Source organism: Eulemur rufifrons, chromosome 1 (assembly GCF_041146395.1).
Source record: "Eulemur rufifrons isolate Redbay chromosome 1, OSU_ERuf_1, whole genome shotgun sequence".
Lineage (NCBI taxonomy): Eukaryota > Metazoa > Chordata > Mammalia > Primates > Lemuridae > Eulemur > Eulemur rufifrons.
Window position 1 is genome coordinate 49,562,161 of NC_090983.1, and position 15,904 is coordinate 49,578,064.

The following is a 15,904-nucleotide window of genomic DNA, read 5'->3' on the forward strand; positions in this document are numbered from 1 at the left end:
GTTGCTGTGAGCTAGGCTGACGCCACGGTACTCTAGCCCGGGCAACAGAGCGAGACTCTGTCTCAAAAAACAACAAAAAACAAAAAACAAAAAACAAAAAAACAAATGAACCACCCCAAGATGTGGCAGGAGTATGATTGAAGAATATTTTCTTGGTTTTTGAACATTTTCTTCTGATGGCTCAAAAAATCTTCATAACTTCTCTACACATTTAAAAGCACAGCCTGAAACTGGGAGGTGTAGTCATAGTTGCATTTTGTGTCCTTCAGACAAAACTGAGTGCTATGGGGACTCTGGTGGGACTCCTGGCTGCAGCAGGGCAGCCAGGGACGCTGTGCTTAGACTCTCTGAGAACCGACCTGCTCAAGCCAACAGCTGTGAATGAGAATTTAGTCTATGGCATACCCTATAAAAACAAGGTTGAAATAATATCTATTCACAAATATATATGTTCATATGATCCTGGACTTCTTCAGTTATTTTATTTATAGAAATGGTTCTTTTACTTATAAAAATGGTTCTTTTTTCCTAGCTATGGTTCATAGATACCATGGTTAAAAAAATAACCAAAAAGCTACACAATCACAAGCTCAAAACAAATAAAATTGTCAAAAGCAATTTTAGGTAATTTTCTTATGAAATCATTTGGCACATCTGCCCCTACAGTATTAATTTTATGAATAGAAGGGAAAACACAGAAAAACACACAGAAACATACTGAACAAAGGAACATGAAAAATTGTGTTCAGACAATGTGGACATTCTAAATAAAAAAACATGGGTATTTAGTGCTTCTGAAAATTTATTTTCAAACACATAAGATTAGCAAGCAAAGCAACAGTTTGTTACTTACACATTCAGAATTATAATACAAAGAATATTAATAAAGTCAGAATTCAAGAAGAGTTATTTTGTTAATTATTCAGAAGATGTTGAAGAATTTTGAAAAGCAGTTCCTTCTGTCTTTGCATTAAAATATAAATTGATTTATAGGTAATTTTAAAAAGTCAAATCATAAAGTCTAATTTTGACTGCACAGGGCAAGGGTCATTTATAATATATGACTAGGATAAGAATCATAAAGATCCTAGTTTAAATATCTGAAAGTGATATGATTTATGACATAAGAGGTTTTAGGCATTTATCATATTTTATATCATTGCAACACAATAACGTAAGACGATCTATATTTATTTATTTATATGTATATATATTTTATTTCAGCATATTACAGGGGCACAAAACATAAGAGGATCTTACTTTAAAAATTTAAAACTACTCATTTCAAATAAATAATTTATTTCAAATAAATTTCAAGTAAATTTATCCTGAGCTATTAAGACTTTAGTTCAGATTTTAAAGTGATTGTTGATGGTCCAATAATATTTTGTAGAATCATAGAATTTTAGAGTTGAAAGAGAATTCAGAGATCATTAAATTAACTATATCACTTTACCCAGGAGCAAATGGAAGCTCGAAAATTTAACAGAAATGCACAAAATTATACTGCTAGAAAATCACAGTGATTAGACTGGAATACAGGTTTGTTGATTTCTAATCTCTTGCACCCACTACACTTTTTCTTGATTAGATAAAAGTTTGGACAAAGCTGACACATAAAAGGCTCTTTTAAGATCTAGTAGGCATAAATGAACGTTCATTAGAACCCATTAGATTTTTAGTCTAGATTCTTAGGTGACTTTTTGTTAAAATGTATTTTAATGATTCAGTGGCCATAACTGAGAGTGAAAATGCCACTTTGCAGCTATATTGTATAATTTTAACCTTTCTTTTAAATTTTTTTCACTTATGCCAGGATAAGAAAAATAAATAGATTTCCTGCTATTTTAAATAACTCAGTTTGAAAAGCACTGGCTTTAAAGCAGTTAAGCTGCTCTCTCAATCTAACTCCCATGAACTGATCTATGAAGACTAGTACTTTAAAAGTATATAAAAACATGAATGAAGGAAAAGTAAAATCTGTACCTGTAGTTGTATTTTTGTATCTTTGCTGACACTTTTTGTTCTCCATCGTCTTGTGACCCGCTTGTCTTTCTTTGAAATATCTACACAGTTAGCCTACATTACACAAATAGTTAAAAGCAATAAAGCATTATTAAGTTCACATAGATGATACAGGTATAGACAAAGAGAGCACAGCAAGTTAGTAAGAAATCACTGTTAGAATCTATAAGCAAACCAGCCAGGAGAGAAAGGCATATCACATGTGTAGTGGCATTAAAAGCAAAGCCAAGAACTTAATTATAAAACATTTTTTCTGATATACAAAATGAAACAGGCTTAGAGAGCTTTTCAATTGTTTTCCATAGGAAAAGATGGTAATAATTCTGGAAGTACCTAAATTATATCTTCAAAGTTATCATTTCTAATGGAACACAAACATGGAAGAATGATTCAGATACTGCATGTATGCCTTCTAGTTAGTTTGTATTTAAATGTAAAGTATTATTTAAAAAGTCATCTTATTAACACAATGACACCAAAATTCAAAAAATAGTAAGAATAACTCCAGAATATAAACCAGCCTGGATTATAGTTATTTCCCTTTAAATATTAACTTATATATTCATAGAACAATTTAGTAAAGATTATAAATTAATATCCTAAATCCTTTCACCAGCAGCAGTAATGTTTACCTGCATGTCAGTAAAGTTAGGTGCTGACTGAGTTCTCTGAAGTATTTCCAAATTTTGTAGGAGTTTGCTAAGTTCCACAAGGTTTGACTGGCAGTGTGCAAGATCTAATAAAAATCAGAAATAAAAATATGTTAGACTTGGGCAGGGAGTGGTAGTGATGGTAACAAAAGGATCAACCCAAATTATGGCAAATACAGTTAGACAGATCCATGTTCACATGATGCTGGCAGATGAAACAGAACAGCCCCTACTCTGGTTTAGAACTATAAAACCATTGATTATGAGATGATTTCAAAGCCCACTCTTACAAATTAACAGCTATTATGAAGCCATTAAAATCCCAGTTAAGCCTGGGCGTGATGGCTCATGCCTATAATCCCAGCACTTTGGGAGGCTGAGGTGGGATAATCCCTTGAGCCTAGGAGTTTGAGAACAGCCTGGTTATATAGCGACTCCGTCTCTACAAAAAATAAAAAAATTAGCCAGGAGTGGTGGTGCGCGCCTGTAGTCCCAGCTAACTACTCAGGAGGCTGAGGCAGGAGGATCGCTTGAGCCCAGGAGTTCAAGGCTGCAGTGAGCTATGATTGTGCCACTGCACCCCATCCTGGTGTCTTAAAACAAATAAATTAATTAAAAAAAAAATCTCAGTCAAATTGTGCATGATCACTTTCCTGTTCTGACAGCCCTTGTCACCGGAGAAGCACACTCAAGGGGACTTCAGCAGTCTTGTGGTTTTCCTCTTATGAAATTGTCTACCTGCTCCTCTAAAATGGTTTGTAAGATGGTTATCTGGAATTTGGGTGAAGTTACAGTCAAGGAGAGAAGACAATTATTGCACTAAATCCTGAAGGAGAACAGCAAGGCAGGTGGAGGACGCAGGCAGAGCAGTCAGGGTGAGGAGGACGAGGATCCCCACAAGCCCGGAAGGAGGGTGCAGGGATGGACCACACGGTACTCTGAACAGACGGGGAGAGACAGGTGTGTCCCTCCACCAGCCTGGGGCTTCCCGCATCAAAGCCAACGTCTATGCATTTTGGTCAGATAAATGGATACTGTCCCCGCGGACGGACTCAATCTTTTTGGCCACGCAGGCAGCCAGGTTAAATGCCTCCAGTAAGTGTGAGGCAGCAGGAGTTAGAGGAGAAGCGGAAATGTCTAGAATCACTGCTGAAGCCAAGAGTTTAGGTAAGTGGGGCTTGTCTTCTTTCCCCAGTCTGAAGTTAATATACTCAAATTAGAGTCCAAGTGTTTTGTGACTACATCCATGTAAAACCTTTTTAATGGAATGTCAGCTGGACATAATTTATGAATATGAGATCCCTCTTGAGTCATATTTTCACATAAAGCTCTAGTTTGGGATGTGGGTGTCTCAGAGGAGTGATAAAAATGCTGTAGACTGAGTTCACACACTGGTAGAGAAGAAAAAAATTTGTTTTGGTTGGGGGACTAACAGATAGACAAATTTTAACTTATCTAATATCTACTTTTATTATAATTTCATAAAAGAAAATAATTTTAAAAAACTAGGCCCAACATCATCTACAAGATCATTTCAAAAATTAAATCACATTGAACCTCATTAAATACTCCCTACATTGCCCCCGTTTTTCTCAGTTTTGAAGGTCAAACGAAAACTGTCTCATAGAACGGGAACGGCCTGTGGATCAAGTCTGGACCAATGTACTCTGGCTGATTACAAGGAGTAGGAGGTAAGAAGAGATTCAGAGGCTCAGAGATGGCAGAGAGAGGGAATCATGTATTGGTTCAGAGTATTTAGTAACTGATCCATAGTGGAACACCACCAACAGGTAACCATAGATATAAGGTGCAGCATATTGGAATTTTGCCATTTATTGGTGGGTTGGCAGGAAACATACACCTGCTCCATGGGCAAGATAGCAGAGGAGGCAGCCGTGGGAGTGGCCTAGTGAGGAGGGCAGAGCAGAGAGTGTGGGAATGTATGTGGGGGACTCTCTTTGGGGGCCACTCCCCCATGTGACTGCCTCAGGGTCTGGGGGTGCAAAGTGAGGAAGCCAGAGGGAACTGGTGAAGGGGTGAGGAGAGAAGATTGAAGCAGGTGGAAGTGGTAGGTAAGAAGCCCAAGTCATGACATGGAGAAGGATCTGGTGTGCAAGAAAAAGTCAAGGTTATCAAGACGGTCGGGGAAGAGAGCAACGCCCATAATTCACCTCTTTAGGTTTTTTTGCTCTGTTTTGGCTTATTCTCATAGCCCACACTGGGCAAGAACTAACCTTCTGCACACCTGTCCATCTCTTCCGAGTCCTGTAACCAGGCTGCCACCTTACTCTGGCCTGTCGTGCAGGTTGCAGGGAGGCTGTTGCTGCACGGTAAAGGGGACTGCCATGGAAAGCTGTTGGGCTGCATCTACAATGAACAAAAACAGACATGAAGTGTATGGTTACAAAGCAAAAACAGTACATTTAAATGATTTTTTAAAAATATAAGCATCCTCAAAGTGATATGAAGAACGAAAAGAAGAAAGGGCACACTCAAAATATGGAAGAAGCCTCCTGGCTAAATGTAGTATGTGCTCAGTGAAGGCAAAATTCATAAACATTAACAACACTCTCATGGAACTGCCATCTCCATCAGTCAACATGCAAGTGTGTTGTCATCTAATCCCCACGAGCACCAAAAAGTCTCTGTACTCTTATGATCAGCTCAAGGTCTGCTCAACATGTGGTTCCTAAATACGTTACCCACTAGCAAGCAACCTTGTGCTTTGGATGCATATTGAAAATTATAATATATAAAAGGCAGTCTCGGCAAGTTATTATCTATAGTTCATAGACTTTCCATTAAAGGGATTTTATGTGAAATAAATTAAAGTTGTATTAAGTACATAGATACGAAGGTGAGTACAGGAAACACTCAGTGATAAAAGCAGAAACTTATTTCCCAAGAAATGGAAATAACTTGAAAACTCCATAGTTGACTTTAATATTCAATTACAACTGATCGTGTCTCCTCTAAATCATTATAAAGTGATGATGGGCACGCTTTGCAAACCCAGACTTATTTACTACCCACACAGGGCCACAAACCAATTAACATTCAGGAGTCTCATAACTTGATACTTAGAAGGCAAGCACAATGATAAAAAGCTCTTTTCCCTCTATATTGCATTTTGATAAATGTAATGGAAATCTTTCACTGAGTAGATCTTAGAGGTGTGTCATTTGTAACAAGAGCAATAGATCTGTTGTGAAAACCAGAGTTGAAGAGTTTTCTTATTCCAAGGCAAACAGTGGGGAGGATTGGTTTTAGTCTTCCACTGTCAGACACCACCCATGGTTATTTAATACATAAAACAAGGGATGAAATGAATATACTTTTTATCAATACTTTGTGCCAATGACATAGGCTGAAGCTGGAAGAACCAAACAATTACAAGTTTATATTTTTTTAAAGGTCCATTTGGAATTCATTCTTCATTTAATTTGGGCTATACCTGGGATTCAGTCTACCCTGTGGTGAGAACACAGGAGGCCCAGAGAAACTTGGACACTACCTTGGGCATCTCTAAGTTCCCAACCTTCCTAACCCCGACCTGCTGGTTCTTCCCCTTTTACTTCAGAACTGGTTGGTATTAGGGTTAATCCAACACCCTATTTCTAGGAGAAAGATAATTAAATAGTCCTTGGCAAGGCTGCAACCAGAACGAAATAATGTGAGGTTTGAGAGTCCTGTTGAATATAATTAATGAGATTTAACAAAAATTACTTAAGTAATTTCCAGTGAAATAACAACAACTGAATACAGTAATGTTTCACTTAATCTGATTTATTTGTCTTACAGTTATTCTGTGAGGTTTTTCAATGCTTTGCAAAGGAAACATGGATCTATGCCTGGCAGATAGTTCTGCGTGAGCAAATAGAGAAAAGCAGAATCTTCACCAGTACGTTCTTGGACCCAGCTTATTGTGGCAGCCAGCTTCCTCGCAGCTGTCCCTGTCCTCAGCTGCAGGTGCCAAATGTGAAGCTGCAGCACCCCCGGGCCGTGCAATGTGGCTGTGTTTCAGGAAACTTAATTATTGAATCAAAAGCAGAAACAGATGTTTCCATGCCTTTTGTCTTAACCTCAACTCTTTAACAAGCAACACCTCTAGCTTTTCATCAACATAGAAAATGAACTCTTGTTTCAGCCAAAAGAACAACTTCAGTCTCCCTTAGTCTGGTATCTGGTATCATCATAGAAAGGGCACTGATGTTGGAAACACAAATGTGAGTTCAGATCCAGGCCCAGCTGTTTAAGGGCTATGTCACTTCTGGAAAAATTCTTTACTGTCTTTGAACTTTGGCTATGTGAAAGATTAGAGATGAATGAGTGTCAAATGCTTACCATGGTGGCTGGCCACTCAGTCAGGCTACTAATTATATTATTGTCACATTCTCAAGCTCATTTGCATTAACTTCATGGGGAAGTTTAATAGCTTTTCTTTGGGTCATGGATAGATTACAGCTCAAGGCAAGAAAGCAAGTTTCATTTTCAAGACTTTGGGGTCTTCTTATTATCATCCAGGAAGATACCTGATTTCTGGGTGCCGATTAAATAAATGTTTACTTTACTTCCTAATATTCTTACAAAGTCACATAAAAGTAGGATGCAGTCCATTCATAGAAAGGAAAAATAACTGCCAGTTCTCTTGGTGATCTACAAGAGATCACCACCTAATCTATACTTGTGATTAACTTTGATGCCAATGTCACTGTTGTGTTCTGAGCATCAGTTTACAAAGCTAACCTCCTCTTTTTGGTTTTCCCAAATGGGACTCAGTTGTGCATTTGCATAATTTTCTAAGCAATTTCCAGGCTATATAGGACAAAGTCATACCTTTCCATCCACAACAGAAACATTAGCAGCTGGGGAGGATTCAGCTGTGGAGGTTGAAGGAAATATGTGAAAACTGGCATCTCTTGGTGATCTTACAATTTCATTCTGACGATACAACCGATGATGGCGCAGTTTGGAGACCCATGCATCAAACCAGTCCTGGGATTTCACCTAATACAATGAGCAAGAGGAGAAGGTAACTGTGAAACCAATCTCTTGTCTACCACTTGTGCAGGCACTGGTATAGGAAAATGATGTTCCCTGATAATGACAGAGAAACTGTTGAAAAGCGATTTCACCTTCAAATGATAGATGTGCTCTTCTGTGTCAAGGTCTATTCTTCGAGCTTTCTTTTTAATTGACATGACCGAAAGTCCAACATCTATGCTCCCATGGACCTTCCCTTTTTGAATCTGAAATCAAAAGACTAGTAAATAGGCTGGAAGGATACATAATTTGATGTGTTTCTGTATTGAATTTAAGTGAACTCAAGGTAATCTTTAACTTATCTATGGGAAGTGGAATACTACACTTCTTGAACAAAGAGAAAAAGTTAAGCTTCTGAGGTTAAGGTTCTTAAACGGAGGACAGTTGAAGTTGCAGTGACTTCACACCAATTTCAATAAGTAAGACTATTAATTTTATTCCTGTTCCTGTTTTTGGCATAAAAGGTAATGCTAATTCTTCATAATTCTCAATTGCATAGTTTATATCCCGCAAAAAAGACATCTTTGGTGGTTCCTAAAATAACTGTGGTCAGTCTTTGACCTATACCCCAGAACATCCCAAGTAATCAGCTGGAAGACAGCTGCTGGGGCAGAACTGGACAGCTGGGACCAGAGGGCAGGAAGAAGCCAGCTTTCCCTTCCGGCTGCTCTTCTGATCAAGGGCACAGCTGGTTCAATGGCAGAGATGGGGACAAAACCGAAATCTGAGCCCTCTTTTATTTTCCGTGCATCATAACGATGATAAGAAAGGAATTTTCCAGTTTTGCATGCAAACGTCTACTTTATATACTAAAGAAAAATGATTTGGAATAATTTTAGTGAGTTGGGAGTCCCAAGATAAAAGGATTATAAAGTATTAATAGAAACGAAGCTCATAAGATAGTCTTAAAAAGACATTGACAAGAACAAAGATTGCTTTAAATCTCAAAAAAGCACACATAAAGCAGAATTTACTGAGAGATGCAGAAAAAAGCCCATTTGCATTTTCTCTCCAAGAGAGAAAGGGTGATTTTACTAATGTGTCACTTTTTAGGTTTAAGCTTCTGTTTTTATTAACATACATCAAAATAGTTAAATCTTCATGCACTAGTTTGAGATGTTATGTTATGTTCAGTATAAGCATAAAACATACCTACAGAACATGGAAATTTGGTAGCTTGTGAAATCTTACAGGCACAGACATGCACACAGCCGCTAAGTGCGGCATAAGGCTTGTACAATTACAGTGTTTACTCACTTCAAGCAGAATTCTAAATCAATCTTTGAAACACGTCCTGTGTGCTACTTACATCAAGTGGTGCCTTTGAATACTTTAACATTCCATTATCCAGGACAAAAAAACGCTGCAAGAACCAAACACCCCTGTTACTGTCTGCATTTTGAATCCTATAAAACATTCACAAGTGCGGGTCTAACACTGCTTGACCATTATTAGTTAATACATTAGATCATTTTAATGCATCTGGACTCGGTGCATCTGGCCATGGTCAGTCACATTAAATGGTAAGGAGACCAGACTCTAGTCCCAGGGTTCTTTTATACATAATGCAATGAGGACGCAGTTTTTCACCATGATTTTTCTTAAGAGGGAAGGGATCTCAGGACCTGCAGCTAAGACCTTCTGAATGAGCCACACGGGGATGTTTTTGAAAATGAGAAATGAGAACAACCTGGGTTAGGTCACAGCGATTCCATGAGGAGCTCTGTACAATTCTACAGGGAATTTTTCACCATGGAGGTAAACTTCTGAATTTCCCCTGAATATCATGGGCAATTCCTGAAAATGCTCATTACAGAAGCCAGTGGACTGGATCTAGGAATAATGAATTATCTGGAAAGTTTAATTGGCCTTAGCAATATGCTTATATTTCTACTTAGCAAAATGCTTGTCTCCTAGTATTAGTAAAGGGAATTAAAAATTATTTCTGAATACATTAAGGGTAAAAAAAAGAGAGAGAAAGATTTTTTGCAATTTCTGTCTCCTCCAAGATGCTCCTGGTCCAATCGGAATGGATGTGGCCATTTTTGTTCCACAAACATTGAGGAACTCTCTGCTGTTGATTTCCCTTCCATGGGCAATTCACAAGAGAGCAGCCCCCAGGACCCAATCAACAGTGGGTCCAATGCCCTCCTCTAGTTCTATAGACACAGAGATTCTTTCTGTTGCTGGAAAATTACTCTGCTGGAAAGTTTCTGTGTGATTCTGGACCTCTTAGCTGCTGAGGTGGCCAGCAGTCAGGCCTTGGGACCCCTGCACAGAACTCACAGAAGGCTACTATAACCCTGTTGTTACAGGTTCTGGGGGACAGTAAGTAAGCATGGGAAGAAGGAATCTCTACAGTTGAAAAACACTTGCTTACTCAATTGCCCTTGACTTAGGTAACCTAATGGACTGACACTTGAATAAATATACGGTGGTATTAGAGATCAAGAAAAAAGGCAATGCAAGGGAGACCCTCCTATTATTTATGCAGCAAAATGTTCAAGGTCATGGTCTAGAAGAAAGTTGCTGTCAAACTAAAGCCAGTTTTGCTGAAACATAGACTGAGAGTGCTAAATTAAAGTTAGAAATTCATATAAAATTTGTTTCTTTGACCTCTTTTTCCTATTTTCCCATTTCTATCTATCAAAGAATTTAGCAGGGATAACCTGCAGGATGTCATGGGGAAAGAGATTAGCAAGACCATCAATTTGAGGAAATGCAAAGTGGTAAGATCAGAATGAGAGGCAAAGGTGAGCTTAGAAAGGCGTATGGGCGGTTGGCCAAAACCCAAGGAAGAACAATGGTGGGCACAGATCCTTGGCATTGGGTTAGTATTATGGGTTCAGGGGAGACAGTATCTGACAAGGAAGAGGGTACATTAGCCAGAAGCCTGTTTTTATTCCACTTTCAGAGATAGGGCATTGAGGCAACATTTCCCATCTGTTCATTTTTAAGTCTTTTCCTTAAAACACATAAAATATGTCATAAACCATACAACCCCCCTTCTTTGAGCCACCACTGGCTATCTGAGCCAATAAATCCATTTGCCCTGAGCTAAAGTCCATTGGTAGAGGTGGCAAATAGATAAATACATTTTTCCAGTGATGTCAGAGAAGATACAAGGTGGTCTATTAAAGAGTTTAAACTGAAAATGGAAGACAACTTTCTCCTCCTTAGCATCACAGAATTCTTGCTACTCAGGTAATGGTAACAACACGGTGAAAAATATTTTCATCGTAATTAAAACTGGGAGATAGAATAAGGACATTAAGGAGGAGAGGGAGGAATAAACCATACCCTTTGAAGGGGAATAAGCAAACTTCCAAGATCAGTGGTTTTCCATCTTTAGTTTATACTGGTAACAATAATTCTAGGAATTTATCCCAAGGGACTAAATAGAAATTCATCTATAAGGATGTTCATCACAACATCATGACAATAAAAAGACATGTCCTACATATCCAGCAATACAGCATTGGTCCAATAATGGTGGGATATATAAGTCCATCCAGTGGAATACATTCTTGCGTTTAAAATATCTCATTTAGAAGAATATTTAATAAGAACATATTCATATTAATTTAAATGAAAAAAGCAGAATAGAAAACAATATGTACAAACTGGATTTTAAATAGCATGTAAATATTTCTGCCCTGTATACATACATATATTACGGTCTCAGACTCAGACTGTGGGCATAATAGATTGCAACCCATATGGTTAAAATAAGGCCTTGCAAATTAGTTTTACACATACATCCATACTCTGTTTCCCACCTCTTGATAGCAAATAAGATCCTCTCTATTTATGGGGATGATCTGAACCAGAATATGATAAACATTACCTTGTGCCAGCCTTTTAAAGGCCATTTTCTTTTCTTCAGCATAAAGCCTTCATGTTTGTCTGGTTTCTGGACATTGGTTTGGCCTATTTTCAGCCCTTCTATGATTTCCCAGCTGTCAGCTTCCTGACGGAAAAGAAGAAAAAAAAATCACATGTTTCTTGGTGCTTGATGACACACTTAAAGCGGATTCTTAAGTAGAAGTTGCACACCGAGCCCATCAGAAGTAGGAACAACATTCTGGAGTAAACTCTAACATCAAACCCAGCTAGGCGCTTTTAACTGAAGTTAAAATGAGTTTCCTAGGTAGACCTGAAGGTGTGCAGGGACCATCAGAGACTCATTGGAGCCACCTTGTCTATTTGGGTTAGAATGGCATTTGATTGCCTGTACTCAGAATGTTTAAAATGCATTTTTCCAGAGAGTTAATCCCTGAGCACAGAGGCACTTTAAAGTTTCAAAACAAGACTGTTTTTATGACAAATGTTCAATTAGCGTGTGGACCTGGCTTTCTGTGTAGAAACAGAAAGGCTGCCGTGATCTAAAGTGCTCTTAACAGAGAAGAGCAGCGCCGTGGTCATGGTTGCTCTCGGGGAGGCTGCATACATTTCAAAGTGTGCATAAAACGCCTGCTCGCCACAGGCACACCAAAGAAGTCTGTGCTATCAAAGATACACAAACCCTTGGGGACCTGTGGGCAGCATTTCTTAATATCGAATTGCAATTCAACAAGTGAGCACCGTTTATGAATAATGTCAGAATAACAGGAGAAAATAGTAGGCTCTTATAAAAAGTCTAGAATCTGTGGCTTTCTTCTCTTACCAGGGAAGTAGATAACCACTCTATTCCATAAAAATGATCTCCATATATGTGTAAATATATTCATTCGAGCTCTCTCTGTTCTTAGATCTCAGCTGTATTTAATGGTATTTCTATTTTCAAGAGCCCCATTCATGGATAGTATCTCTAGAAGAATATATTTTTATTCCTGGATAGATCTTATTTGAAGGCTAGTGTTCATCTTTGACTTATTCTGTGTATACGTGTATGATGAAAAATATTCTGTATAACTTGTGAAAATGGAAACACTTAATAAGTATAAATGCTTTTCACATGTCTAAAAAATTAATCTCAGATTGTAATAACAGCTTGTCCCTATGAAGCTATGGCTACTGATTTCTATTACCGTGGTTTTTTTCTTCTTTGGGATTTAAACTACAAAGGAAAAAAGGGGCAAAGTAGAAAGGCAAAAAGTTAAAATGTATTTATTTTTAAAAATATTTATTTATTTATATTTCAAAACATTGATTAAAGGGGTACAGGTGTTTTATTATTATATATAGATGTCTCATATAGTGCTTAAGTCAGGGCTTTTGGTGCCCCTTACCAGAACAGCATTCATTGTACCCAATAGCTAAGTTTTTATCCCACGCCCACCTTCCCATCCTCTCTCCTTAAAATGTATTTCTTAAACACAGGTCAGGTATCTTTGAACAAATAATTTTATTTGCTCTGATGCAATATTACTAAGCCCAGCGAAAAGAAATAGAAAGGAATCCTAATATAGTTCTCACAATTAAATAAGCTGTCAAACTGACAGAGGCAAAAGATAAAACCAGAGCAAACAATGTTCTCCCTAAAAATGCTGCTGCTGATGTTACAAACAAAGTACGTAAGAAATGAAACGACCCATCTCAGTACAAGATAGAATCTTCTATGCTCTATTTTCCATTATGTTGAAATTTCTTCCTCTATGCTTAGTAGACTGGGTCTATCTAAGAAAACTAAAATTACTTTCTGAAAATTTTTGAAGTATTTTTTGTCATTTCAATTGGTATTTATCTTCTGCTTAAAAGTCTCCAATTTTTCTAGGCTTACTTATGATAGAACAGAGCCAATATCCCTATTGTGATTACGTTAGTACTTTACTTGAATCAGACACTCAAATATTTTTGGTATTATAAAAGTTTTAAAAATACTCTTTAATAACAATAAATAAAAAACAGAAAATAATCCAATAACAACCCAAGTTTGTTCATCTGGAAAAAACAGACATTTCCTTTCTCAAGGATAAACTATATTTATGTGTGTGTATGCGTGTGGGTGGGTGGGTATGTAAAAATGCCTTAGGAGGTGAAAGCATTGAACGCAGAATTTGAACAAATCCTGATCAGGACGATGTGTATTTCAAATAAAGTTTTTCCACTCCAATCAGTGCCCCAGGAGGCCTATCTTCTTACAGAGGGCCTGAAAGATGGTGAGATGCTACGGTGTCTGGAGTGGATGTGGCCCTCTAATTTCATGAGTCCCTGAGGGCTGTGATATCTACTAATAAAAAAACACAACAAACGTTTATTAGTCCTACAGTGAGATCCAGATGGGCAACAACAAGGAGAAGCAATGGGAAGTGGATGCTATTGGTGCCCACCTAGATCCCCTTATAAAGCCAGAGGACTCAGGCCCCAGCTGCTGTGAGCTGGGCTACCAGCCACCTCCTTCCAGGGGGAATTGCTGTTTGACCAAGCTGGGTCCTTCATGCCTGGAAAATTATGTTGTAATAATCAGTAGAACGAGAATAACACCAGTACCCACTTCCAGAAGTTAGGGGCTGATTAAGTGGGAGAATAGATGTTCTAATCTAGTGTCTGGCACAAAGTAGATGCTTAATAAATGTTAGCTGCCCTTTCTGTTGCTCCTGTATTTATTCTTTTCTTTAGCTATCTGTAAGAGAGCACTGATATTTCAAAAAGATTACTAGTTATATTTTCCAAGAATACATTCTCTATTTGCTATTCAAATAGAAGTCAGACTACATTTTGTTTCTCTCTAAATTAATTTTTGATAGTTTAATAACTCCTCCCTCTCCCTAGTTTAGCAGTCTCCTGTCTGATAGAATAAACCTCATAGTTTGTAATATCTTTAAAGTGTAAAGAGGTACAAGTATATATATTCCACACCACTAGGGTAGTAAAGTGTTCTTTTCTTAAAGGAGTATGCTTAAAATAGAAAAGCAAAGTAGAAAGATTGGTTTTACATATTTACAAGTTAACTGTCTTTGGAAATAAAGTGCTATTTTTATATTGGAACTCAAAATTCACATGCATTCTATTTTCAGAGTTTCTCAATAAGGGAGCCAGCCCATTGAAAATCTCAGGGTGGGGTGTGTAGGAGTAGGATGGTGTCTCCTCAACTCTTCTCTATGATTTTTGCATTTTAGACATATATGAATCTAGTATTTCCCTAGTCTGAGGAAGAGCAGGCTGGAAGGGGAGAGAACACTGGCTCCCACGACAGAGAAAAGGTCTTAATGATTACTCTGCAGTGTTCTTCCAAGAGCTCACTGCGAAGAAGCCAGACATGAGAAGGAGTCCAGAACCTGGAATGTACAACAGCCCCTCTGTGTAGGCACTATTTTACCTTGCAGCTCATGTACAGCTGAAAAGCATCGGTTGTAGAGTTGGACAAGTCTAAGTTTGAATTCCTGCTCTGCTACTAGACAGCTTTTTTTTTTTTTTTTAACTTTGGCCGAGATATTAACTCTCAGTGTCCATATTTATAAAATGTGCTAAATACCTACATTGCATAAAGCTGTTTCTAAGAATTATATTAAATGGGATAATGTATTGAAGCACTTAGCGTAGCGCCTGGTATGCAGTACATGGGCAATAATTGTAGCTGTTATGATTATTGCTGCTGGACCTAGTGATTTTGTTTTCTTTTCCATTAGCTTGGCATAGAAGTAATTGCTTATTTCTCCAACAGGGAACGTCAATAGTTCTCTTTCCTTCTTCCCTTAAAATAAAAAGAATTTTGGACCTTTGTATGTAACCCTGCAAATGCCAGCAAAATATACATTCATCTATTCTCTCCTTACACAGGGCAGAGAAACTCTATGTACTGGAGGCAGAAAGAAGTGGAGATGCCCTACCGTTGGTATCACAGCTACCTTAGGGGAGTCAGGTGTGTAAATTATGCCCAGTTCGTGGCCCCAGAGCAGGCAGCATGCCAGGGAGAAAGCACCACATTCCGTCACTGACCTTGGAGAGGGGGACCGGCTCCGGTTCTAGCAATTGCCGACTTACAGAGGGCTCAGTGCTAGAGGAAGCAGTCCTCTCCAATATGTGGACACTCTGAAAAGAAATGGAAATATAGCCCAGGGTTAGACAACCCATTTCTCATGTGGAGGGCATGGGAGTGAGATCACACACATCACAGTAAAAACATTAAGCTATGTTAAAAATGGAAAGTTCCTCCAAAGACCAAAGATAGCGGCAACAGTCAGAAAAATATGTCAGCACAGGATTTTGTTTTCCCCTTGAATGGATTTGCCACTGAACTTCTG

The 15,904-nt window shown here is 38.1% G+C and overlaps 1 protein-coding gene across 3 annotated transcripts in view; it reads right to left on the reverse strand.

Moving 5' to 3' along the window:
- OSBPL6 (oxysterol binding protein like 6) overlaps positions 1 to 15,904 on the reverse strand; it is a 79,286-nt gene that overhangs the window by 43,920 nt on the left and 19,462 nt on the right. For 2 of the 3 annotated variants that reach the window (XM_069470407.1, XM_069470389.1), the window contains exons 2-9: positions 15,600 to 15,692; positions 11,566 to 11,688; positions 9,028 to 9,081; positions 7,811 to 7,924; positions 7,512 to 7,682; positions 4,910 to 5,042; positions 2,658 to 2,761; positions 1,987 to 2,079 (exon numbers count right to left, since the gene is read on the reverse strand). In XM_069470407.1, the coding sequence (XP_069326508.1) occupies positions 1,987 to 2,079; positions 2,658 to 2,761; positions 4,910 to 5,042; positions 7,512 to 7,682; positions 7,811 to 7,924; positions 9,028 to 9,081; positions 11,566 to 11,688; positions 15,600 to 15,692 (885 nt within the window). The remainder of the gene's footprint in view (positions 1 to 1,986; positions 2,080 to 2,657; positions 2,762 to 4,909; positions 5,043 to 7,511; positions 7,683 to 7,810; positions 7,925 to 9,027; positions 9,082 to 11,565; positions 11,689 to 15,599; positions 15,693 to 15,904) is intronic. The other variant, XM_069470400.1, reaches the window with a different exon arrangement.